Here is a 25,558-nt window from a genome sequence, read left to right on the forward strand (position 1 = left end):
TTAACCCCTAATGTTTCATTAGAAATAATTATATTGTTAACTTATAATCATTTATGAATATAGGATTAAAAGGATAGTTTAAAAATTTCAGATGGATTTATTTATGCTGTAAGAAGAAGAAAATTGGTAAAATAGAACACCCTAATAATTTCTTTTTTATTGTTAGCAAATATAAGAGAAAGAAATAATGCCAACAGAGTATTATTAATTACATAGATCAGTGGGTCTTCTGAGCCCGAAAAATACTTTCCTTACCCAGTCCTTATATAGCCATATATGTACCTTGCTTTGGCTGTCGTGGCAGCAGTTGGGCTCCACATATTTTATCCAATCCTGAGCCAGGTAGCCAAAGAAGTAATTTGTAAAAAGCAAAAGATAAATTAGATGATGCGCAGCTCTTTCCATTTCGGAGGGTTCGTCGGGAGAAATCCAGAGCTAGGGTTTACTACGCCCCTTCTGAGGCACGCAACGGGCGGCGCGTCGATCGGAGGACGACGACGATGGGAGGGAAGAAGGGAGGATCGGATGGGTTGGGGCGCGCTCTGATCAAGCAGCACAACCAGATGGTGCGGCAGTCCAAGGAGAAGGGCCGTGCCCTCCGCCTCGAGCAGCGGCGCGTGCTCGAGTCCGTCACCGAGGTCAGCGACATCGACTCGATCCTCGAGAAGGCTGCGGAGGCCGATCGCGTCTACTCTTTCGACAATCCCTCACCTCATGTCCTCATCAATCTGTACGTCTTCCTTCTCTCTCTGCCTTCTTAATTGATCAGTTAAGAAATCGTTGCTGTTTCTGGGAGATAGAGGAGGTTAGAAATCTAATTTCATTCGTGTCGATTGACGCATCTCCTGATATCAATTAGCTCATCCTTGTGATGCTTAATTCTTTTTTTTTTTTTTTTTGTTGTAAATGCTGTGTCCAACGTTTAGGGACAGGGACGCAAGTTCGGACACGGATGGAATGCCAGTAGAGGAGAGGCGCAAGCTGCAGAAACAGGAGGAGGCTCTGCATGCCAGCAGTCTCCGGGTTCCCCGCAGGTACAGTTGTATGACAGTTGATTTCCTATATGTGATGTTTATTTGAGCTATATGCATGCTATTGTGGTTTAGCTACTGATATGCTGTTTCAATGATGGGATGCAGGCCTCCTTGGAATGCTCAGATGTCAGTGGAAGAACTTGATTCCAATGAAAATCAGGCCTTTCTAGAGTGGCGGAGGAATCTTGCAAGGTCAGCAATAATGATTTTAGGATCATGAACACATTATAAATGTATTTAAAAAGTTCATCTATTATGTGATTTTAGAAAAAAAACATCAGTTTTTTAACCCATTTCAATATGCTGCTTTTAGTTTATCTTCTGGTGCAATTCTAGTAGGAATTTCATGTAGTTGGTCATACAACTGCCTGCCTATAGGAGTTTGGGGCCATGGCATCTGGTCATTGACCCAATTATTGTCCATCTTTGGACTGGCTTCCTTGCAATTGAATGTAGTTGATTCCTCAAACTCAACCCAAAAGACGTGGTTGATTAGAGAATCATGGGAGATCACCGAGGGTCCAAAGGGAATGGAGAACAGGGTGCAAATTATATCTTTTGAAAAGAGCCATCTTTGTTGTTTTGCTTTCTTATATGGGTTTAATCTTCCCTACACAGAGGAACAGAGAGTGTGTCTTCCATAGTTATTGACCATTTTTTCTTTATTAACATAATTAAGAAATGGTGGCACCTGAAACATGATTGACCACCTCCTTTCTCTTTTGATCCAATCAGGAATCATTTGTTAGGTCTTAACTCTTAACTCAGTGTTTAACTCATCATAAAGCTCAATGCATTACTCCAATATTTGATAATTAATTATATAAGGCCAGCCTGTTCACTTTCAGTTAAAAAATCATGTGCAGCACATGTGATACTTGTGAAGAATTTCAATGAAAAAACCTCTTCCAAATGATGGTTTTCTAGGGTTAACAAGGGGTTTATGTATTATCTTGTATAATTGGAAGGACAAATTGGTTAGTCACACTACTTCACTAGTGGGTTTTTTCACTAGATTAATGTCTAATAAGTATAATAAGAAAGGTAGATTGATATCTGATCTACCTTGCAGTTAGTAATTAGCTAAAAGCTTGCATCATGCTGTGTAAATGATTCAATAACTCTCCTCTAAAGTGATGCCTGGACTTAACTAATAGTTTCCAGAACCTGAGGGGTTAAGAGGGGGACCATAATGATTTCAGCTGAACAAGGGACATAGATTACCAGTTGATTTTAATTTAAATTATGATATATCTGTTGGGTTGTTGCAAATAGTGTTTCTTTAGGTTTTAACAGGACACAAAGGTCTAGTTTACCTCTTTTATGTTATCTTCTGCTTCTTTGAACTGCAGATGTAATTACTGGTTTGATTTCTTCAGGATTATCTTCATCTGGTTTTCAATTATCAGATTCCCAAGTCACATCCAGCATATTTGACATTGGAAATCAGTGTTATATCTTCTTGTTACTATTAGCAACATAATTATGTTTTTATAAGATATAAGTATTAGATAAACATAATTAGGCTTCCACTCCTTTGGGCTAGTTATGTTTTTTTTTTTTTTTTTTATCAAATAGATTTGATGCTCTTTGGTTAATTTCATTTCACTTCGAAGTAGTGGCTTGTTATCGCCTTTCATGAACTGTTTAGTTTTATTGTTAGTTCATTTTGGCTGCCTGATTGTACCCCATCCTGTAGTTGATTGGGGTTTTGTTTTCCTTCTATTTATTCATGTATGAAATGAGTCAGTTGGAGAGTTGTTTTCTTAAGCTACCTCTCGTGTCGAACTGCTAAAGTTTGGTTCATTTCTTAGTTACTGACCTTGAGTTATGTTTGCTTTTATCTACTTGCCTTTACAATCTCAAATTTTGCTCATTTTTCTAGACTAGAGGAGAATGATAAACTTGTACTTACTCCTTTCGAGAAAAACCTGGACATCTGGAGACAGCTTTGGAGAGTGCTTGAAAGAAGTGACCTAGTAAAGTTTTCTCACCTAAACTGGGATTTGAGAAATTATAGTTGAATTCTTAGTTTCTCTATGTTGCTCAATGCGAATCCTTATTGGAGTTTCTTATTTGTTTGGCAAGTTGTTTCTCTAGTTCAGTTGTTCTGGTTTGCATGACATATCAACTATGTGATAGTTAAAAAAAAGAAAAAGAAAAACTATGTGATAGTAGTTTCGTTAGTTAACATAATGATGATTCACTGACTCCTTTCATTTGGGAGGATAACTTATATAGAGCTACTAAGTTTATAACTACTAACCTCTTCTTTTCTTATTTCAGATGTTACATTACCTTTATATGTCATTTTAGTTTGATTGTTAGATTGATTTCTTGGTATACATTTCTTTTGGCATCTATTGTAGACAAAATCAAGTAGATTGAGTTGTGCCCAAAGTTTCAACTGCTGGTTGAACTTGGTACAAATCTACTGGTAGACCATATATCTCAGTATCAACTAACTATTTACTTTTAGTTATTATTTTTTAGCGATACCGAATGGTACAGGTTAGTATGTCAGTATCGTACTAATCTGACAAGGTGTTAAAAGTAGCATCTGAGCAAGAATTAAAACCTTGGTTATGCTTATGCTAAGTTTGATCGATCCCATATCAAGTTTATTTTCTCTTTTCTTTTTTCCTATCATCCTGTGTATATATATTTTTGAATGGTTATTATTTCATGTATTGCTTATTGTTTCTTTCTAGAATGAGTTATGTGTCTACAATTGACCTTCTAAAATATGTTCTCATTGGTTTGAAGAATTGGATCCGTTTCTTTTGTTGTTAGTTGCCTTCCAATACCCCTGTATAATCTATCATGCAGCTAATTGGCCTTGTCTTTTGTTTTAGGTTTGTGTGTTTTTTACTCACCATGATGTCTTTGAAGTTATATTGGTTTCTTAGTTTTCTTAATCTACCAGTAAGCCTTTTATGAAGTCAAATCAGCAAGCACTGTGTACTTATTTGACTAGTGTCGCGAGGTGAGTACAAGGACAGAAATAATTGGAGAAGAAAATGCAAATAATAGAAAAGAAAAAGAAATTACTAAAATCACTGAAATCTCAAGCTATACATTAAGCTGTGACCTGATAATTGGAAAAGTCTTCCATGAACTTTGAGCATCTAATATTTTCATATTCTGAGGCTTGAATTTCAATGATAATGACAATGTGCTTCATGCAACAACCACAATTTGCTCTATGCATATTACATCTGTATAGCATATAAATGGGATGAAGGCCTACTTACTTTTTCAATGTTGAAAACTTTTCTCTGAGAAAGTTCAGTGTTGTGTTCTGGTTGTATTTACATTCTTTTGTGCTGTGCATGTTAACTCCAACTGTTAACAGCCGAACTTATTTTTGAAATATTTTAAAAGGTTTTTCATATTATAATGGATGGAGCATTTAAAATATTAGTATAATAAGCTTGACCTGGTTTGGATAATTTCAAGCAATGCAATACATGAAAAAAATAGTTTTCATTTGATCATTGTAAGAGTCATTTTCGTTCTTACCAGTAAATAAATGAACAAATATAATCCTATTCCTCTCAACATTTTAGTTACAACTCCTCTGTCATTTCAATAATTTTATGTCCAGTAATTTAGCTTTTGTTAGCAGACAAAGGATATTCAATATCATTAACAGGAATGTACTCATTGATTTAAGAAATGATCATTATATGCACCCTCAAGTACCACTTCCTTGATATATACAAGTTTTGGAATAAGTTTGCTCATCTTATATATTTGAAAGGTCTTGAGCTATTTATAATGATTATACTATTTCTTAACAAGTGGCACATATCTTATCCACTGTTCTGTGTTTTATAGAAAGATGATTAATTATTTCATATGTATCTTGTACATATGTGCATGTCATATTATCCCTAACAGAGTCCTAAAGCTATGCCACTTTTTTATTAGTGAAATTGATTAAGTATCACAATGAGCATGTTGGTATTAAATGTAAAGAGATTGCCCATAGATTGCTAAAATGATCACGTTATAGGTAAAGTATTCTACAACTGATTTCCGACTGTCTAAATAATCCATTTCTATTCTAATGGGAAAAAGATTATCCGCTCTGAAAATGGACCATGTGGAATAGCTTATGAGATTGGAAGCCAAACTTAGGCTTAGTATGCATGTACCTCTGACATTCCCTTGTGATATATGGATGTAGATGTTTGACGCTGCTGTATGGTTCAGGTATGAGCAGTGTGGTTGATGTTATGAACTCAATCACATGAATTACCATTCAGGCAGTAAAATTAAGTGCAACTGAGAAAAGTAAAAGTTTGACCATGTCTTTTAACTCTGTATAGTTATATGTATTAATGCCATGGTGTTTTCTGTTGATATCCTGTTACATTTTTCTGTTAAATTCGTTTACATTATAAATACTTAAGACATTTATATTCAGTTAATATTTGAGGACTAATACCATTAAATTTTTAGCTTGTTATGGTGGTTGATGCTCGGGATCCATTGTTTTACCGTTGTCCAGATCTTGAGGTATGCATTTCTTTCCATTTTTAGTTTATGATGTTTCTATTCTTTTCTTTGTTTTATTATTTGTGAGTAAAAAATTGTGCTTTTGTTTTGTCAAATTCTGCACTACAAGTGCAAGTTACTTTCTCAGTTGAATACCTTTTTATAAAATACCCTGGTCATTTACTGATTTTAATAACAAACTAATTGACACAATATAATAGTGTGACTTTAATATTTTATAATATATTTCAAAACCAGATATATGGGGAATATTGATATTATTAGATAATGAGAGAACCTTGGCCTTTCGACCCAGATCCTACCTGCATAAAATCTGAGCACTTCATTCGAAATAGGAGGGGCTGCATTAGGATGAAACCACTCAGCTAGTGTTTTTCTTTTAATGAGTCAACAGAAACTTGAGTCCCAGTGGAACTCAAATTCTAAGGCATGCATCATGTGTGTGAAAAGCTAGTTCCCTTTATCATGGGCCTTACACAGTTTAATTTAAAATGTGCCCGTAGATCCTTTTCTGTGACTGGATATTGAGTTATACTGATTCAAAGATGCACTGGCTCAAGCTCCCATTTTATTTGTCAACTTGCATTGGCTCAAGATCCTTTCCTGTGACTGGATATTGAGTTATACTTTGCTGTTCATTAATTATAATATCTCTAGATTGTTTGCCATAATTCACTGGCAAGTGATTGCTTTTTTCTTTATGAGAACTGCTGCTGGCTGTTCACTCTGAAATGGTATATTGTGATATCTTAAAATGTTTGGTTGATCACCAGATACGCAAAAATTATTTGTCCGATCCCTAATGTTATCAAATTTAGTCATACTGCAGATTTTAAGTTCATATTAGATATTTATTTCTTGTTATTTACCAGGAATATGCACGGGAAATAGATGAACACAAGAAAACACTGCTGCTTGTCAATAAAGCAGATCTTTTACCAATTGCCATAAGGTCAGAGGTTGTCTGATTTTGTTATTGCACTGATGATCATCAAACCGAAGGGCTTCTTTTCTTATCTTTTTTCTTTTCAACTTGAATCCTGCAGACGTAAATGGGCAGAGTACTTCAATCATCATGGTATTCTCTTTGTGTTTTGGTCTGCTAAAGCTGCTACTGCTGCTTTGGAAGGCAAACAGTTGATCGGTCAATTTGAAGAAGAGAAAGTGTCAAAAGAGCTCAGCCAGTCAGACTTGGACACCAAGATATACAGCAGGGATGAGCTCTTGGCTCGTTTGCAGTCAGAAGCAGAGGCTATCGCAGCGTATGGGAGGTTCACAGACAAGGAAAGTCACAGTGGAAAATATTCAGAGACTAGTTCTATAAATCTAACAGCTAAGCAAGTTGTTGTGGGGTTCGTTGGTTATCCAAATGTTGGTAAAAGCTCTACAATAAATGCTTTGGTGGGACAAAAGCGGACTGGGGTTACATCAACCCCTGGTAAGACTAAGCATTTCCAAACACTGATTATCTCTGATGAGCTTGTACTTTGTGACTGCCCTGGTCTAGTGTTCCCTTCCTTTTCCAGCTCAAGATATGAAATGATCGCATCAGGAGTTCTGCCCATTGATCGGATGACCGAACACAGGGAAGCAGTGCAGGTTGTAGCTAACAGGGTTCCCAGAAACGTCCTTGAGAGTGTATACAACATCACCTTGCCAAAGCCAAAGGCCTATGAAGCACAATCTCGACCACCCTTGTCCTCGGAGTTGCTCAGGACGTATTGCTCATCTCGTGGTTATGTTAGCTCAAGTGGGCTGCCAGATGAGACTAGAGCTGCACGTCAGATCTTAAAAGACTATGTGGATGGGAAGCTTCCCCACTTTGAACTGCCACCTGGAGCAGAGACTGAAGATGTAGAAGTGAATGCAACAGATGACATGGTAGATCCAAATTTTCTGACAGATAATGAGCCAGATGCTTGCGATTCTGATGAAGCTACTATCTCCGATATCACTGGAGTTGATGCCCGAGAACATGCTCTAAGCAACGCTCTGAATGATCTAGAGTCATTTGATTTGGCCAGTGAACTCTCATCGAATAAAGCAGCTGCAGCAAAGAAGAAAAGCTCAGACTCCACACATAAGCATCATAAGAAGCCCCAGAGGAAGAAAGACCGCTCCTGGAGGGTAGAAAATGATGATGGTGATGGAATGCCCGTTGTAAGAGTGTTTCAAAAGCCTGCTGTTAATTTGGCTAACATAGGAGCCTCCAATAGATAGACTTTATGTTTCTTTACAATGTTTGGCAAAACATATCATAAAAATTGCTTGATAATGCCAATATATCTTGAGCACTTGTAAATTGTCATTAGCCGATGTTACTATTTTTGGATGTTGTAATGTGATTTTGATATTGGGATAAATCTCGCCCTGTAACTTTTTTACGTGGAGTTTTTTTTGGGCAAAAAGACTGGTTATGATCTTGATGTACTGTTCCTATAATTGTTGCATTATTGAGTGATTTCACTCCACAAGGTAAGAAATTGGTTTTATATGCTATGACCTTAACAATGCATGGTCCATCAGTGATTATTTGGGAAAAGAAATGATGTAGCTCAAGATACTTATTTTGAATTAAAGGTTCTTATAATCTAATGTAATCTTTTATTTTAGACGTCCTAAACAATTTCAAATCATAAATGTCCATAGAATACTCGATAGAGATTAAATATTTTTCTCCTTAATTTTTTTAGATAATTGAAAATAATAAATTATCATTTATCTTTGTTAGTTCGAGCACTCTTGAGGAATTGTTTACATGTTAGATAATTGGCTTGGTAAACTATTCGATTTAAATTTCTTCTTGTAAATATTGAGTCTCGTTAAACTATTCGATTTAAATTTCTTCTTGTCAATATTGAGTCTTGTCATTCAATTTTGAAACTAATCCATTTTATATTTTATATCGAGATTACACTTTGGTTAACTATTCGATTTAAATTTCTTCTTCTTATAAATGTTGAGTTTTGTCATTTAATTTCAAAACTAATCCCCTTTATATTTTACATGTCCTTTGAAACTTTTACGAGATTATACTTTGATTGGTTATTTACGAATGAGTATTACAAAAAGACCTTATGACTTAGGTCATTCCAACTAAATTTATGTCATTTGATATTAAAGCCTATAGACTTACGAGGGATCATTCATTTTGAATGAGCCTCACACCATTTAATCTTTTTCGGATGAACATTAAAAGGATATCTCCAAGAATAAATATAACTCTTAACTCTGGTAAGATTTTGATTCCCTACTCCCCAATCTACATAAGTATACTTATAAGTATACTCAAACATCTGTTTGAGAAAGACAACACAGAACATCTGTTTGAAAAGTAAAACAAGCTCAATAAAATAAAATACAGAAAGCTTAACATTAATTTGAATCCAAGCTATCAAACTCAGTTCAAATTGACTTAAAAATGTATCTTCTGCAAGGACACAACTTTCTAATCAGTCAGATTGGCTCTTGTAATTGATGGTCATAACATGATGCTAGTAAAGATATTATTATATCACTGAGGGATTCTATAATATAAGAAATTTTAGTATTTCTTGAAACTGGTCATTAAGATCTTGAGGTAGATATAAATATTTAAATATTAGTTTAAAAAAATCAATGTACTCATGATTAAGTTCAATGTAGCATATAAGTGAAAAATAATTTTGATTGTGTCACCAAAATTTTCATAAGGATCCAATATATATTAAAATCTAACATCTTCTCTCATGTGTAAGCTCAATCTGAAACTAAACATTGCACAATTGTCATATCATGATAAATATTTTTGGTTTGGTTAGCATGAATCCTGAAAGTCTAAGCTAGCAAAAAGAAAATTCAATCACTATTTAACTCTTAACATTAGGGGAACCAAATAAGAGAAATGCTACTAAAATGATAATTTCTCCTTCAAGCTGTTCTCAGTTGATATCTGAAAATATGCAGTGTTGAGCAAGTAATATAAGCAAGTATATCCAGCAGATGCAGATTACATAGCCATGATTAATAAACACAGTCCATTATCATGGTAAAAAGCTTTAGATTTCTTAAGCATCTAATGATTCTTGGAACTCATCACAACTTTGCTCCATGGGTAGATAGTGTCTCCTGAGCATGTTCTCCAGATCACTCAAAAGATGCAGAGCTTATAAGTAGTCAGTCCCCTGTTGTTGGAGAAGGAGACACTGGAGATGATCTACAACCTTGGCACAGGACGATTCCTTTCTGCCTCGGTCACGATGTGGCTGCGAGTGATTTCCTTGAGCGAGGTGCAGCCACTCAGTGCCATGGTGAGCTCGAACTCATCGCGAAGCATTTGCAGAACATTTCGGATTCCGGCTTCACCTGCAGCAGCCAAAGAAAACACCACCGGCCTTCCAATCTGCAATCATGGAGCAAAGAAGCAGATTAAGATCGATTCCTTATGATAAGATGCAAAGGAAAAGCAGTAGAATGATGCTGATGAAACAGAAGGGATCGAGGAGACTATGGATCTTGCAATCATGTCAACTACGTGATGTCTCTGGAAACATCTTCCGATGAAACCATGTTTACTTACAAAGATTCCGGAGGCTCCCAAAGCTAAGGCCTTGAAGACATCGGTGCCACGGCGAACGCCACCATCGAGGAAGACGGGAAGGCGGCCCTGCGCAGCTTTGACGACCTGGATTTGCCACCATTTCGGTATCAGTAAGCCAAATCTTACGCCCAAGAGTGCTTCTTTGCACACTCAGCTAAGTGAACATGAGAACAAATTGCTTGAGCCTCGAGCGATGGAAGCGGAATACCTCCTCCAAGGCAGTGATGGTGGCTGGAACGTAGTCCAGCTGACGAGCTCCATGGTTGGAGACGATAATACCAGCTGCACCAGATTGAATGGCCAGCCTTGCTGCATGTTCAAGTATGTGCAAGATAACTCAGAATGGATGCTGACATGCTCAGCACAGAGAAATACGAGTGCCACCAAGAAACGGAGTGCTTACTGTCCTCCGCAGTGAGGACTCCTTTCACTAGAATTGGCATAGTAGTGATCGTCTGCAACCACTTGACATCCTGCAGTAGGTCAGTTCACTGGAATTAGTAGCAGCAGAAAGGGAGATCTCTCTCTCACCCATTCTCTTATTATTATTTGGTGGAGTTCTGTTTACTCTGGAATAGGCTTCTTTCATCAGCATTCCTTGGAATGATCATGAGTTTACAAGCTACAAGTCTCAGAAATCTCATGTGAATCAAGCATCTGCAAGTAAACTAGCATACCTTCCAGCTCAGAGTTCGGTCGATTTGGCCAGCAACGTAAGAGGCCAGTCCAGAGTCATCAGCCTGCATCTCACCAAAGACATTTTGAGCAAGGAACATGGACATGAAATCACTCAGAGAACATGGGCATCTAAGACTCACCTTATCCATCTTCCCCAGGTCCAAGCCCTCGAAGTTCTTGAGCGTCAAAAATGGGGGCAAAGTGAATCTGTAGATGTATCACATTACAATTATCCTTCTTTGAAATCTCAATGTGAACTGTGAAGTAATGTTGTTTGATATCTATCTGCAATTAGCATCTGAGATTAATACTCATGTAGTGAATCTGTAGGTGTATCACATTAGAATTATCCTTCTTTGAGATCTCAATGTGAACTGTGAAGTAATGCTGTTTGATATCTATCTGCAATTAGCATCTGAGATTAATACTCATGTAGTGAATCTGTAGATGTATCAGATTAGAATTATCCTTCTTTGAAATCTCAATGTGAACTGTGAAGCAATGTTGTTTGATATCTATCTGCAATTAGCATCTAAGATTAATACTCATGCGATGATGAGAGTACTAGCCGACGACTACATGGAGAACACGCTATTGCTACCAGGTGGAAATGGCATTGACATTTACCTGTTCTTGATATCAGCTTCTCTCCGACCTAGTCTTGGAGTATCCACAGTGAGGGCTATTGCTTTGAATCCTGCTCTTTCTGCTCGTCTCACGAGCTGCGCAACCACATTCCGGTCTTTGTATACCTGACAAGGAAGAGGGGATGAGAAGAACCTATAGGAGATGAAGAATGGACACAAGCAACAGCACCAAAACAATGGAGGAGATCACTTGCGGGGAGAAGCATCAATAAATAATGGGGAGGATAACTTACATAAAGCTGGAAGAATCGAATTCCTGGTCCGGTTGAGGCCACCTCTTCCACACTGGAAGTAGCCCAGGATGACAGCGTCTGCAATGTACAAACATGAAGAATGGTTACCTTTGTAGGACATTGAACTTGGACAAGAAAGAAAGAAAGAAGCCATAGATCCGTGAAGGACACCTCCTCTGAGCATAAAAAAGATTAATAGAATCTGCTCAAACCATTTTAATTATGGAAGAAATATTGTTTGGGGAAGAAGCTAAATGTGTAAAATCAAAATTGTATCAAATGCAGCTTTTCATCAGAGAGACCTGTTTTTCTAATTATTATATTAGATCATGGACTAAAAATGCCATGAGAATGTCATTTACTAAATGCAAAAGCATGATATACAATCATGAAAGTTTTTATCGACTCAATTATTTTTGGTTCTGCATATAATTATCAATTGCTCAACCAAATGATGTCTTTTCCTTCTCTCTTTTACATCGATTTGTTGTCAACGTTACAGCTTGTTCTAGCAGGATTCTTTCAAGGAGAAAGCCTTTAAAAGGACAGAGTCATGTATCCAAGTTATTTATAGGTGTCTTGTGAGAGAGAAATATTGGGGGAAAAGAATGGTTTACATCAGCAAAACATAGAAAAAAAAAAATTCTGATGATTATTAATTTTTCTTGGCTGAAATATGATACCCTGATAAGTAATCAAATTAGTTGCGGCATAATAATTTGTTTCACAATCTGGCTCTGAAAAATTTAGCTTGACTAGCTCAAGAATAGGCCCAGAATCTAATCAAGAGTTTATACAAATACATAATTAGCCACTAAGTTCTGATAACTGAGAAGAAATTCTTTTTTTTTCTCATGTCAATGGCAATCTTCATGGACTGTTCTGTGATGTTCTTGGTTAAAAGTAAAACAGTAGCCAGCATATCATTGATTCCTTCTGATGAAAATATTATTATCAATCAGTATGCTCCATATCTTATATCATGATCACTGAAGCAGCACTGGTTTGCTGAGTATTGAAAGATTTATAGTGTTAACATTCTGTAAGATCATATTTCCTAAAATAAAGTTAATTCCAACTTGTAATGCATTATAGGAATATTAAGACAGCAAGAACAAACCATTATAGTGCCAGCGGCTGATGCTGCTCTTGCAGTAGCATATTCTCCTGGCACATAATAAAAACATGATACAACATAAGATGTTTTCATTCTTAGAAACAGCAATTCACAATAAGATAACTCATATAGTTGTCATAAGCCAAAAGCGAGAACTAATCAACCGAAAATAAAATTCACTTTCATTAAACATGGTGTAGATTTGCCTATGACTCACAAAAAATCAGTATGAGTTCTTAGAATTTAGTGCTTAGATAACATAAATATTTCATACCTTCAGGATGGGCCATCTTCTGCATGGCAGTGGGAGCAATCATGATTGGCATTGATATCTTGAAACCCAGCACAGTTGTGGTCATGTCAATCCTGGAGACATCAATGAGTATGCGTGGACGAAACCTGTTTTGTGATCAAAATCAGGTATTAAGCATCAGAATACTATGTTCATGAACACTGGGTGGAGTTTTGTATGATATTTAAGGATGCTGAAGAGTAGAACAGATGTAGAGACTGAAATCAGACATATAACTCATCCAGGTTAAGTTAACTTTTGCTTGTATAGCAAAAAGTAAGACAATATTAATCACATCCTCTTAAAAAGCTGAAAGAAAACTTCTCATAAAAAGACAGGGGAAGGGGAAAAAAAAAGACAGGTTTAAGAAATGTTTTGATGTCAAAATATATAGGATATTAACATGAGTAACTGCTTCAATTTTTTAGAGATTTGTTTCAGATTAACTTCTGACACAGGTAATCTCAAGGGAGCTGAAGTGCAAAATGAACAGCAGAAAGGTAAATCTTCCTTAAAAGCAGCATCCTTTTACCCTTAAAGTAGAAAAAACATGAACTTGAGCCCTGTCCTACTTATCATCCAGAAAATACTAGAATATTATATTCAATGAAAGAAGATAATTAATGAATGAACAACATGGGTCAATCAAACTTTAAGCAATCAGATAATAATATGCAAGTACAGATGGTTTAGTTGATTCAGATACTACAAAAATCTAGCAATCAGAATACATAAAAGAGACTTTTAACTTTTCTCCTGAGAAATAAGAGAGGACACTATAGAACGCAAAAATCTAGCAAAAGAAAGGATGAACACATAAATATCATTAGGAATACAGTAAAACCATGAAAAGTTCTTACAGGATCCTTGAGAAGGCTTCCCTGTTCTCCTTCAAGGTCCACTGGTCCTCCGCACCAGAGGCGTAGTAATCGAACACCATCTTGGGCAACTTCTGCTTGGCGACGGCCTCGTACTCCATCACGTTGGTGATCTCCATGCTTATGGTAGCGTGTCACACCCCCACAACTTCAACCGATCTAGGAAGAGAAACCAAGTGAAACAGCATGTAATTGCTACAACATCAGAAAGAGAAGGCATGCATGGTTGATGGAACAACAAAGCAGTGAGCACAAGGTTAGCTGAAACGAAGAGGTCAGAATCCAAAGAGGAAGAGGAGAAGCCAACCTCGGTAGCTGAGAGCAGGGGAAGGAATGGAGGGTGGGGGATGGAGAAGAGTGATATATGGGTTGGGATGTGAGATGGTGATTCGCAAGGCGGGGTGGAGGGGAGGTGAGGGTCTACTTGAAGACAAAGAGCGGGCATGGGAAATACGTCAGCAGAGGAAAGGATGAGAAGGGCAATTGGGTTTTGGATCAGCTTTTCGAGGTGGGAATGAAGGACGGTATCTGCAACACTGCCTTCTCATCCACAAACGTCGACTCGGAGCTCTACATCCCAAAAAATTCCTCCATTTTTCTGCTGTTTATCCGAAGAAGCCAACCAAACGAAGTGAATCGAAGCCACAGAATTCCAGCAATCTTGCTCCATAATTTGCGACTCCTATCCGGTCTATTCCTACCGAATAGAGTTGTCGTGTTGGTTTCGATACTACTACATGTCTTATTAGTTTATATTATCTTGAGATCTTTGTGACCCCGTTGCAGGTTTTTTGATGTGGACAACGGAGTGTGCATGGAAATTAACCTCCTAAAATAGAACTAATGGATTGAGTTGGGGGGTCAAATTTCTGCAGAAAGAAGCACATGAGGTTCACAGGATGAGCTAGAAATGAGGACATTATCATGTTTGGATTTATCCTCGAATTGCAGATGAGACTGCTGTCGATGTTTCTGCTAAAAGATGAGTAGACTATGTTTTGGTTTCACCCACATCATGTTTTGGCTGCTTAGGAGTATAGAGTTTGGAGTGCCATCCACCACCTAACAAGTATGTCAAATCATGTAATGAAACATAAGAAGGAAGTATCAGAATTCGCTCTGATGCTTAGATTCTTCACCTGTATATGAATTGGAACAATTTTCTGCATAATTTTTGTTTCGAAAAATACATGAACGAGCAGCTAATCCATGAGCTCAATATAGTCTCTGTTTGTTTGAGCCTATCATGAGTCTTAATTGAGATGTTCTAAGGTAGAGCAGAATTGTCCCTCATGATAGGTTTCAAAGATACAAAGTTCTACCAAGAAAATAGTGCTTCTATCATCTTGTCAATAAACAAACACTATACACCTTATACTTCATTTCCAATCACAGCCAAACCAAAGTGTTAAAGAGACAAATTGAGACGAGTTGAAATGAAGCTATGTATCCTTTTACTGAGCCTGATGAACTATCAAGTCCTGCATATATTTTGGCTTTTCCCTGATGTATATCTCTTCTCCTTTTTCTTCTTAGGTCATCGAAAGGCTTGACGAGTGATAGGAGTATCTGCCACTGACTTCCATGTCTGACTAAACTGGCTCGCTTAAAATCATCTTCCCAGACACTCTCAAAAGACCAAGTAGGAACTTTTGGACCTCCATCGATGCCAAAGACTTCATCCGGTCCCAGTTGCTGTTTCTTTCGGGCATCACTCAGTGTACGAGTTCACCATACAACAGTCCAGAACAATCTAAGAGCTGCAATACGCATCGATATCATATGAAGTGAATAAACAATTCAGGAAGAGCATGAAAAAGGATCAGGAAAAATGATGATTGTGAGAACATCTCAAGTAGAGGCCTCATGAACTTGTGAAAGGCATGCATGTTCTGATCAACAAGGATTCATATTATGCAGCCAACATCAGGAAATATATGATGTCAAACCTGGCATAGAAAGGATAGCATGAAGCAACAAGTAGAGCTCTTGCAGAGATATGCACAACAGAATAGCACACGTAAACACGTAAACTAAAGTGATGTGGTGGAGAAAGACAAAAACGTTTTTAACCTTTGAAAGGTGTTAGTAAAATGACTAACAACTAGTGCATCATGGAAGAGGGGATGATCATCCGCATAAACCATGATAGAGGAGTGAAAAGAAGTAACACATCATACATTGTTAATAAAGCTGCAATAAGGGCAACCTCACATGATTAAAACAATAGTTTACACTGGGCTGCTTGATCTCGGTTTTAGACTCGCCAAACATATAAGGTAAGCAGCATAAGTCTATATTCTTGCCTAGGTGACTAATATTTGAAGCTAGGAATCCATAGAAACCCTTAGTTAATGCTATGCTATGCTCCTGCAAAATTCTAACCAAATACAAAAGGCAAAAAATAGCATTAGGTCTATGATGCCCATTAGGAGAACTACATGAGCAATTGAGCAATATAATTATAGTGAATCATCGACTGAGAGAGGGAGATGATCGTCTCAAGAAAGGTGAGCCTTAATCCTTTATCCTTTCTGGTTGATTTGGAAAGCCCGATACCTATGGCTTTCAAAGATTAAAAAAAGAGTTTTGCTGGATCAATTGTATGCAAGGTACTAGCTTTACTTAATGTCAACCACAGAATCTAAGGGGAGCCACTGGTGATATGTCAAATTCTGGTTAGATGGCATAAGCCAAACTAGCGTCGACTGAAATTAAATATCAATGTTCTTTTGAGCATAAATCTAGAGATCGGGGTGTAGGTTTTGTTAGTAGAACAAGTGATGGTACTTGTTTGCTTGCAGGATACAGATTCATTAAGGAGAGTGGATGCTGCTACAATGAGTTGATTGCGATCAAGGAATAAAGTAAAATTGATTGGTGAAGGAATTACCAAAATTGTGACTGAATCAGATGCAAAATTGATCATAAAAATATTGGAGAGAAAGACTGAGCCTTCTTGAAAACTTCTTAATGTCAATAGAGAAATTATGTACTTCAAAGGTTTTCTATGCATATTATTGTGCATGTTTACAGAGACGGAAATAGGCGTGCTAATTAGCTTGCCAGCCATGCTAGAAGTAATAGGTCTATTCATTTTTCAGCAAGAGCAGGGCCAGAAGACCTGTGCTCACTTTTGTTTTTTGTTCCGCAAGGTGTTGTTTGTAACATATATTTGCAGTAATATATCGATTTTTTGATTGAAAAATAATTAGAATGAATCAGTAAAGTGTGTTGTACTTACAAAATAAAGTATTCAGACTGAGGGGATTGGTCACTGAAGAATTCTGATCCAGTTGCATTTACATTTCATCATCAGCTTCACTGTTGTCTAGAGTCCAAGGTTCACCGTACCATAATGTACCGCTCGATACGGGTAGTACATATCGGTCCGACAGAGAACCGATAATGGCAGTATATCAGTATGCCTCTATTTATCATGTGTTGGTACGCTCAGTACAGCTCGGTACATATCATACCAATAACTAGTCGATATACCGGTACGGACCAGTAAGGCGAAAGCTTTGATAACCCACAACCCTATCATCGACTGCAGTAGATTACAAAGAATCTGTATCCTTAGAGCTAGAGCAATGGGGACTCAGAACCAGGAACATCGCCGGTGCCTTCTTCACCTATCTAGTTAAGTATCGACAACTTTGAAGATGTTGAGTGTACAGAACTCAACCAAGAAACTACTGAGACATCAATGTATTAATATGGAACATAACTAATATTTTCAATTAAATTTCATGAGTCACCCAACACAGCCGAAGAGGAAACAGGAGATCCTATGAACCTCAACGAGAAAAATGTAGTAAGAGAACAGCTAATAAAAAGGACAAAACTTTCCCTTCAATTAGCAACTGGTAGAGTCATGGACTCCAAATAGTTCTTCCTGTTCATATAATCTCGCAAAAGGGAAGGGGAAAATATCAACTCAACATCATCCAAAAGTGCCTTCAAGATTCAACAAATCCCTTATGAGCACATCTGAACCAACGCCAATAACGCCAATTTCCATCTTCAGTTGTGTTAATCAAATTCAAGAAGCTCCGATTTTACCAGTCTAGACCTCCCTAAACCATCAAGCCACCATCCCACGGTCCAAAACCTATACAGGCAACACCCGATTCTTGAATCCGCAAGGCCAAATGAGAGAGACGAGAAGTTGAACCGCGACGAATCAACCCACCCACCATATAAACCCTAATCAACACTCCTTCTATCATAAGCAACGAGAACGACGCAAAGAAGACGCGGTTGCTGAGTAGGTTTAATTTTTCGGATCAGAGGAGACCAGAAGCAAGATCGACTCGTGGAAGAAGGAGAGGCGGGGAATGATACGAACCTGCCAGTTACCCGGTCGTGTACCTGCCTAAGGCTGCTGACGGCGGTTGGTAGCCTACGCGGCGGTGCTGCTCCGCGAACAAGTCCAAAGCTTTTTATCTCCGAAAGCCGAAGCCAACTCCCGCAACACCACAAGATGGCACTCGAAACGCGCCAGGTAACGACTTTGATCACGACTTACGGTACGGGTGTAACCTTCCCGTGACGGCTGCTACATGCCGTGTTGTCGGCGTTGATGTCGTAGGTCAAGTGACGACTTGAAGAGGAGAGAACAGGAGCAAAGACGAGCACGACAGAAGGGTGGTGTGCGCTCATCCATTCTTACACCCACCCCCCCCCCAACTCTGTGGTCTTTGGACGAGGAGGAGGACGAACACGAAGGGGAGGAGGAGAGGGAGAAGGAGGGTGCTGATGATGATGAGACACAATGGCTGCATCAATGAGGCAACTGCAGAGGGTGGCAAACCGGATCGTCGGCGCAAGAAACATGTGTGCCGTGCCGCAGAAATCCCCTCTCTCCTCTTCCGAGGAGTTCATGAGGTTGGAACAGCAGTGTAGCGCTCACACGTAAGCCTGCCTTGAATTTTGTTCCCTCTATGTGATGCCCCCTGTTGTCATCATTTCTTGCTGCTCCATTTTAATGTTCTATTGCATGTGCATCAGGCGCCTAGGTTGCTTTATGCAGCAAATGTGAGGAACCCTCTGTTCGCCTCTGTTTGCAGCATTATATGTCCTTGATTAAGGAGTTCTTTAATTGGATTTGCCTCGCGCAAGATGAAAAAGCATCTGAGTTAGAAGCTAGATACGATTGTGCTGCATTACGTATGTGAGAGATTTGTTTGTGCATGTCCATGCGTGTCAATTATCATGATTGATACTTAAGACTAATCCAGGATTGGTTTATAAAGTACTTTGACACTTTCGATTCACCAAGAACCCGATTTTGTTTTGTTCCTCTTCGTTCTATCTGGTATTTGTTTCTGCAATTAGTCTTTGGGTGCCATCATCAGCTTCTACCATCTTTCAGCTTTTATCGTACTTATAATGCTCATGATGTTGATAAAGTTTACTTGTTGATTTGATAGTACCAAAATATTCTGTTAATTAACGTGGGTCTTCGATTTTTATGCAGTTACCATCCCATTCCTATGGTGTTTTCTGAAGCAAAAAGTACATTGATTTCTTATCTGCGTATTCTGCTGTTGATCAGGTCTGTGATGTTTTAAGAAAACTATTTCTTATCTGCTTGTTCTTCCTATTCACTGACCTCAAACACAAATTTTCTGATTAAACCGTTTCTTCCCTTTTTATTGATGATTAACAACCTAAAATTTGATCGAGACCATGGGAGTCTCAAAGGCATCAATTTTCTTCATCTGTGTTTCAGCCTAATATGTTCTGCTTGTATTTTGGATTCCTAACTTTTACTAATTTAATTTTCTTCTTTCGGGACATTGTCATCCAAAAATTATGAAAGCTTTAATTGATCAAGCAGAAAGGCTCACTCTTAGCTCTAGAGCCTTCCTTCTATAATGATAAATTTCCAACTTTTGCAGAGCATCTTACATAGATGTTTGGATATGAAATGATGTTACCAATGAATACTGGTGCAGAGGGTGTGGAAACAGCATTGAAGTTGGCACAAAAATGGAGCTATGAGAAGAAAAAGATCCCCAAGGATGAGGTGAGGCTTTAAAAACACTCAGCACTTTTTGTTCATTATATTGTTTGAGTTGTAATTTAATTTTCTTCATGCACAAACATTGACAGATGTTTTAGATTTATGAGCAGCATGAAACGTTTTTGCATTGATATTAAAACTCCTATTGTGAAAAACATTAGTATCTTCATCAAATTGTACCACACTTGATTTTGCTGTGGAAGGGATTTACTACATGTAAGCTCTATAGGTCCTAGATAGTTATTGTCATTGCTGTTTCTTTACATTCAGAAAAGTTTTCTGTATGACAAGTTGATGAATTAAAATCTGGACTTTCTGAAAGAATCACCATGCAACTCTAGGTTTTCTGGAGTATGCCAAAATTCAGAATTTTAGTGAGTGTTATTCATTTGTTGCTCTTGGTATAACTTGTTAAACTTTGTTGTTCTCCTTAGATCATTTAATGATATACTAACTGCTTAGTACATGCAATGATTCTTGCAACTACTTCAATATTTAAAATGGCTGAAACTACTTCATTATTTAAAATGGTACACGTTTTATGTGCCAATGAACTCAAGCTAGTAAGAATTGACAGTTGCCGATTCTCCATTGAGGTCATGTTGTTTTCTTATTGTTAATCCTATAGATCGACAATGTTTTTTGTAAGGTTTCATTCTTTGGATAGTATTTTTCCAGACATCCAAGTGAAAATATTAGTGACTGGATGATTTTTCCTGGATTCCAGAACAGCTATAAGTGATTTTACATAATATGACAATATAACTGGACTTCATTTTCCTGCAGGGCTACTATGTTGGGACAGGAGTTCAGGAATCAACTAATGAAGATTCATCTGCAGTTCCCACGAATAGTAAAATAGATTCTAGGAAGAGGATTGCTTAATGCAGTAGAATTGAACAACAAAGAACTATCTCTTGTTTCTTAATTCTCGCAAAGCCAACACATGATTCCATTAGTCAATTCGCTCCACCACCATCCATAAGGTAAACATTCAATTGTTGTTTTTTTTTTCTTTATAACCTTTGGAGTCTCGAAAATGTTTAAATACTATTTGATGGTTTTGCAGCAGATGGTATAGGGTGCCATACTACCATTTATCATTGTGGAAAAAGAAAACCCAAGATGCTTGGTTTACTAGGTGTATTTTCGTCATTAAATATTCATCTACACTGAATTGCTCCAATAGTTTTGAAGTGGATGCGTATGATTTAATTCTGAATTAAGTATCTGTAGTTATACTCATCACAGTAGAGCTGAACCTGCCAAATAAGTAGTTCATTAATAATATGTGCACTGTTACTACTCAGTTTAACTAGGTGTATTTTCAACATATGTTAGCTTTTATTTTTATTGTCAGTATTAGGCATATGAAGTTCTCAGTGGATTTCATATACATTTATGACCTCCGTTGATCTTGAAAAGTCACTTATCTCCTGTATCTTCACTAGTTTCGTAGAAGAGTTGCAAATTTTTAGTTTATGATAAATTCCTATTTATTTGCTGATAGTTATGCCAGTTTCATAGTTGTGGCACTATACAATGTAATGAACTGCTCATTGGGCAGGTTCAGTTGCTAATTTCTTTTACTAAAGGAGTGATTTTCCTGTAGGTTTTTGAATTATCGATAACTAGACTTTATTTCTGTGCGGCATGTTAATTCATTTTTAATAATAGGTTATTTGAATTCTAGTAAATCTTTTTTTTTTCTTTTTTAGTCATAATTATTGCTAGTGTTTTGTTGATATCTTATCTCATGTTGAAATTTGCTCCTCTTCTCGCACCCACTCCCTCTTCTTCATGCTGCCTTTAACAAACATTTTGTTGTCAGCTTGATAGGCATTTGTGATGATTTTTAAAGTTGTGAATGGCAGATTATGCCAAGCATTTGCATGCTCTTGCTGGTGGAGCAGATACCATGCAGTTTTGCAAGGCTCAGAATTAACATATTAGGTTCTTAAAATTGTGGTTTTATTTTTTGATAACTGATAGCTTCAATTATTTGCCTGTCCAGCTTAGAGGAGCTAAACATAGCATCAACGGCTTTCAGTGATGTTTTAGAGATAGATTTACCCAAGATGCAGAAGCAAAAGCCAAAGTCAGAGACTCAGACATCTAAGCAAGCATGTGATAGATGTGGGCGTCAACTGTATGATTCCACAGATATGAACAATTAGTTCTTACAGTCAGATCTATCCATCTTACTATGTAAGTTCTCATCCTATCATCATATTCTTCGCTAAGCTACATATACTTCTTAGTTGAGATAATTAAGTTTCTTCAGATCTATTAGGATTTTGTCCAATTTATGGTTAAGATATATCTCATCACAATTTGTTTGTGTTCTTTCTTTGCTCATTTATAGTAATACATTACTGCATTTAATTTTATGAGTTGCTCCTGCTATTGGATTGCCTAGAGGAAATTAAGTCCTCGTGCATCAACATTATGACGTATACCTAAGTGTTCATATCTGATTGCCAGAAATGAGTGTTACGTATATAACTCAGTGCTAGCTTTCATCATTGAATGAGGCTTATGCCCATAGTTCTCCTGCTTGCCTAGTGTTCAATCACATAGATTTACACAAGAACATTTGGTCTACAACCAGAGCTTTGAACCTTTGAGGGAACATGTGTGCCACATGCTCTTGATATCCTTGCAATCTCTAAACTTCCTAATCATTAAATTACCTTTTTTCTTTACAAGTTTTCAAGCATATTGTCTTTCTTTTACCATTTTGACTTAAATAGACTTGCAGTTTAGGGTTTCTTAAGGGTATGCCCAGTGGCCTAGCTTCAGGATTCAAAATCTAATTTTGTTTCTTGAAAGGGAAGGAAAACCCATCCCTGGCCAAATTCTTCCACTGATTACATTCTGAAGTGACATAATCAATGACTAATTGGCCTTTCTATATTCTGAATCATGCTGAAGGAAACAAGTAATCCAACATGGAGATCTGCATAATAAAAGCCTATAGTCAGCTCACACAGGCCAGCTTTGACATTAACATCACATCTTTAGTTGTCATTGGCAACAAGTTTAGCTAGAATTGTTACTTAGCTCAGGCCAAGAGAAGAAGTGTTTTCAATCCATCTGGTTTGCAAGGTTGATGTATTCAGAGTGAAGGATCATGAGACTCAAAATCCAAGTTTGGATATTGGAACTCTTTACCATCAAAAACCTATTTGCAATATGAGTTTAGATGAAAAGAAGGAAGGAATACATATGGAATTGGTATCTACAACTTTCAACAAAGCTTATTCTACCACTTTGTTGCTGGAATTTTATATTAATATCATCTTTGTTAGTAATTATTATCATTTTTCTTGTTGCTACAGCTATCAACGTCTCCACAGGCACCCTCAACTGTGGCCATGATGCCATTGAAATAACAAGGAATTTTATTTTGTAATCATGGGAGATTTTTTTTCCCTAACATAAATTAAATTACCATTGATAGCATGTTATTTTATTTGAATTATTAACTTTCTTGTTTGTGTAGTATATTTAAGAAAATCATTAAAATTGATTTTCTTATTAGTTGATTTTTAGAAAATAATTATTTTAAATTTTATTTTGTGTGTGAATTACAAGAAATAAATATTATCATTCTATTTTTGTATATAAAAATAAAAAATTAATTTAAAATAAAAATTATATTGTCACTTGCTTTGGAAGGACTCATCTTATATATAAAGAGAATTTCTCTTCTCTTATTCGGTATCAAACTTGATAGTGGGAGGATTGAGGAGAGTAATCTCGAAAAAAAGGATCCCTAATGACAGATAAGATCCTCTATTATATTCTTATCAATTTTTATTCATATTTTTAAAATTATGATATTAGAATAATTATAATTTGTATGATATATGATAATATTTTAATGTTTAAATTTTATGATTAATAAATAATGATAATTAAATTATGATGTTAGAATAATTAATTATATAATTATATAATTTTAATTTATTTAATTATGTATATTTGTTTTTCAATAAATTATGTGCGAATTTTTATGATTTAATTAGTTTTAATTTTAAAATCATGAATCTAAATTACTCAATTTATACAAAAGAATGGATTTGAGGTTAATTATTATTTTTTAATATTTTAAAGTACTTTTGTAAATATTAAAATCTAATTTAATATGAGGGGTCAAATTGGAGTTTGACTTAAATTGTTTGACCCGATCAAAACATATAACCAAGCATAACTCAACCCATGTGGTTAAGTATGACATAGTATATGTGGCTAAGCATGACCCAACCCATGTGGTTAAATATGATCCAATCCATATGGTTAGATATAACCTAACCTATGTAACGAAACATAACTCAACCTATGTGGTTAAGCATGACCCAGCTTATATAACCAAGTATAACGCAACCCATGTGCTAATCACGACTCATGGTCAAACATGACCTAACTCATGTGGTGAGATATAGTCTCACTCATATGGCTATGATAACTCAATCAACGAGTCAAGCATGACCCAATTCAACGATAAAACTCAGCTCAACTTATAAATGAGGCTAAACCTAGCCTATGAAGCTAGGCCTACCCAGCTATGCGATTGGTGCTAGAGATCGTCGCCTCTCTATCTAGCCTATTATTCCTCAGCCTAACTTGCTACTTGAGATAGACATGTGCAGCACACATGACCCGTCCAAAGCTCAGATGAGTCGGTTGAATCTGAGCTAACATTATGTAACATAGTCTAATTTTCTTTTCCTTTATTGGTTTGAGCTCGTTAGCTAAGTAAACAAGATGAGTTTGATTGGTTCGAGCCAATTCAAGATAATTCCAAACCAATTTGATTGGTTCAAGCTAACTTGACCTAATTAAAATTAATCAAATCTAAATTAGATTAGTTTAGGATGATTCTAGATTAGTTCTATAAGGATTTGAGATTGGTTCGTTAGTTTCTAATTGAATTGAGCTAGGTTCAAGTCAATTAAATTATTTCAATTAGAGTTCATTGACTGACTATTGAGAGATTGATCTTTATGATTTTGTGAACTTAAAAAATTTATTTGAATATATTATTTAGAAATAATTAATAATTTTTTTTCTTTTAGATTAAATTGATGATATTGATATATTTGTTACCATATAATATATACGATTACGTTAAGTTGTTCACGTAAGAAATACAATATGTGAAAGAAACTATTGGCCCATTGAACCACTAATGAATATAATTTAGCAAGTCATATCAAGTAAGCATAATTCTTGCAGTTCAATGGGTAGGCCTGCCTCTGGCAAGTACTGGACTTGTTGGCAATTGACTATGGTCAGAGTTGTCAGTGAAGAGAGTTCTTGAATCCTGGCAGGCAAAAGTTGGAGGTTGATGCAATCAGATATCCCAAGAAACTTAAGTGTGATAGGAAGTCCTTCCTCCGGAAAGTAATACAGGTCAGGGCATTCTTTGATCCTCAGATGTTGAAGATATGAGAGGTGCTTAAGCTCTTCAAGTAGCTTTTTAACCAGTTTGGAGCATGAACTTGTCCTAAGATCTTCAAGTGAGCTGGGAAGCAGGGCT

At 36.7% G+C, this 25,558-nt stretch overlaps 3 protein-coding genes and 1 long non-coding RNA gene across 5 annotated transcripts; 2 read left to right on the plus strand and 2 right to left on the minus strand.

Moving 5' to 3' along the window:
- Window positions 1-392: 392 nt before the first annotated feature.
- LOC135643255 (GTPase LSG1-2-like) lies at window positions 393-7,942 on the plus strand. The gene is made up of 7 exons (XM_065159992.1): window positions 393-730; window positions 927-1,034; window positions 1,140-1,226; window positions 2,920-3,013; window positions 5,502-5,558; window positions 6,431-6,510; window positions 6,605-7,942. The coding sequence occupies exons 1-7, from the start codon at window positions 501-503 to the stop codon at window positions 7,776-7,778; spliced, it is 1,830 nt and encodes a 609-aa protein (XP_065016064.1). The 5' UTR covers window positions 393-500; the 3' UTR covers window positions 7,779-7,942.
- Window positions 7,943-9,433: 1,491 nt separating this feature from the next.
- Window positions 9,434-14,495, minus strand: LOC103990342 (glycolate oxidase 5). 2 transcript variants are annotated; one of them, XM_009409445.3, is made up of 12 exons: window positions 14,290-14,495; window positions 13,965-14,141; window positions 13,087-13,211; window positions 12,816-12,862; window positions 11,696-11,773; window positions 11,443-11,567; window positions 10,956-11,022; window positions 10,815-10,877; window positions 10,541-10,610; window positions 10,346-10,446; window positions 10,117-10,221; window positions 9,434-9,939 (listed from the first exon to the last, which is right to left on the minus strand). In XM_009409445.3, exons 2-12 carry the CDS (start codon window positions 14,099-14,101, stop codon window positions 9,754-9,756), a joined length of 1,104 nt encoding a protein of 367 aa, XP_009407720.1. In that variant the 5' UTR covers window positions 14,102-14,141; window positions 14,290-14,495; the 3' UTR covers window positions 9,434-9,753. The 2 variants fall into 2 exon arrangements, with proteins under 2 accessions (XP_009407720.1, XP_065015541.1); XM_065159469.1 differs by having other exon boundaries at window positions 10,815-11,022; window positions 14,290-14,430.
- Window positions 14,496-15,505: 1,010 nt separating this feature from the next.
- Window positions 15,506-18,457, minus strand: LOC135642987 (uncharacterized). The gene is made up of 2 exons (XR_010498110.1): window positions 18,334-18,457; window positions 15,506-15,742 (listed from the first exon to the last, which is right to left on the minus strand). It is a non-coding gene; the product is annotated as an uncharacterized LOC135642987 (long non-coding RNA).
- A 177-nt stretch (window positions 18,458-18,634) lies between these two features.
- LOC135642986 (ornithine aminotransferase, mitochondrial-like) lies at window positions 18,635-20,914 on the plus strand. Its single transcript, XM_065159470.1, has 4 exons — window positions 18,635-18,899; window positions 19,465-19,542; window positions 19,946-20,016; window positions 20,800-20,914. The coding sequence occupies exons 1-3, from the start codon at window positions 18,760-18,762 to the stop codon at window positions 19,989-19,991; spliced, it is 264 nt and encodes an 87-aa protein (XP_065015542.1). The 5' UTR covers window positions 18,635-18,759; the 3' UTR covers window positions 19,992-20,016; window positions 20,800-20,914.
- The last annotated feature ends 4,644 nt before the right edge of the window (window positions 20,915-25,558 follow it).

This window comes from Musa acuminata, chromosome BXJ3-7, assembly GCF_036884655.1.
Source record: "Musa acuminata AAA Group cultivar baxijiao chromosome BXJ3-7, Cavendish_Baxijiao_AAA, whole genome shotgun sequence".
NCBI classification, from domain to species: Eukaryota; Viridiplantae; Streptophyta; class Magnoliopsida; order Zingiberales; family Musaceae; genus Musa; species Musa acuminata.

Excerpts from the sequence above, each read along its gene's own strand:
- LOC135643255 (XM_065159992.1), top strand. The coding sequence starts at position 501 with ATGGGAGGGAAGAAGGGAGGATCGGATGGGTTGGGGCGCGCTCTGATC. Across the intron at positions 1,035-1,139 it reads AGTCTCCGGGTTCCCCGCAG|GCCTCCTTGGAATGCTCAGA; the intron begins GTACAGTTGTAT and ends GATGGGATGCAG. Across the intron at positions 5,559-6,430 it reads ACCGTTGTCCAGATCTTGAG|GAATATGCACGGGAAATAGA; the intron begins GTATGCATTTCT and ends GTTATTTACCAG.
- LOC103990342 (XM_065159469.1), bottom strand. The coding sequence starts at position 14,101 with ATGGAGATCACCAACGTGATGGAGTACGAGGCCGTCGCCAAGCAGAAG. Across the intron at positions 12,863-13,086 it reads GAAGATGGCCCATCCTGAAG|GAGAATATGCTACTGCAAGA; the intron begins GTATGAAATATT and ends ATTATGTGCCAG. Across the intron at positions 10,447-10,540 it reads AGTCCTCACTGCGGAGGACA|CAAGGCTGGCCATTCAATCT; the intron begins GTAAGCACTCCG and ends TTGAACATGCAG.
- LOC135642986 (XM_065159470.1), top strand. The coding sequence starts at position 18,760 with ATGGCTGCATCAATGAGGCAACTGCAGAGGGTGGCAAACCGGATCGTC. Across the intron at positions 18,900-19,464 it reads CAGCAGTGTAGCGCTCACAC|TTACCATCCCATTCCTATGG; the intron begins GTAAGCCTGCCT and ends ATTTTTATGCAG. Across the intron at positions 19,543-19,945 it reads CGTATTCTGCTGTTGATCAG|AGGGTGTGGAAACAGCATTG; the intron begins GTCTGTGATGTT and ends ATACTGGTGCAG.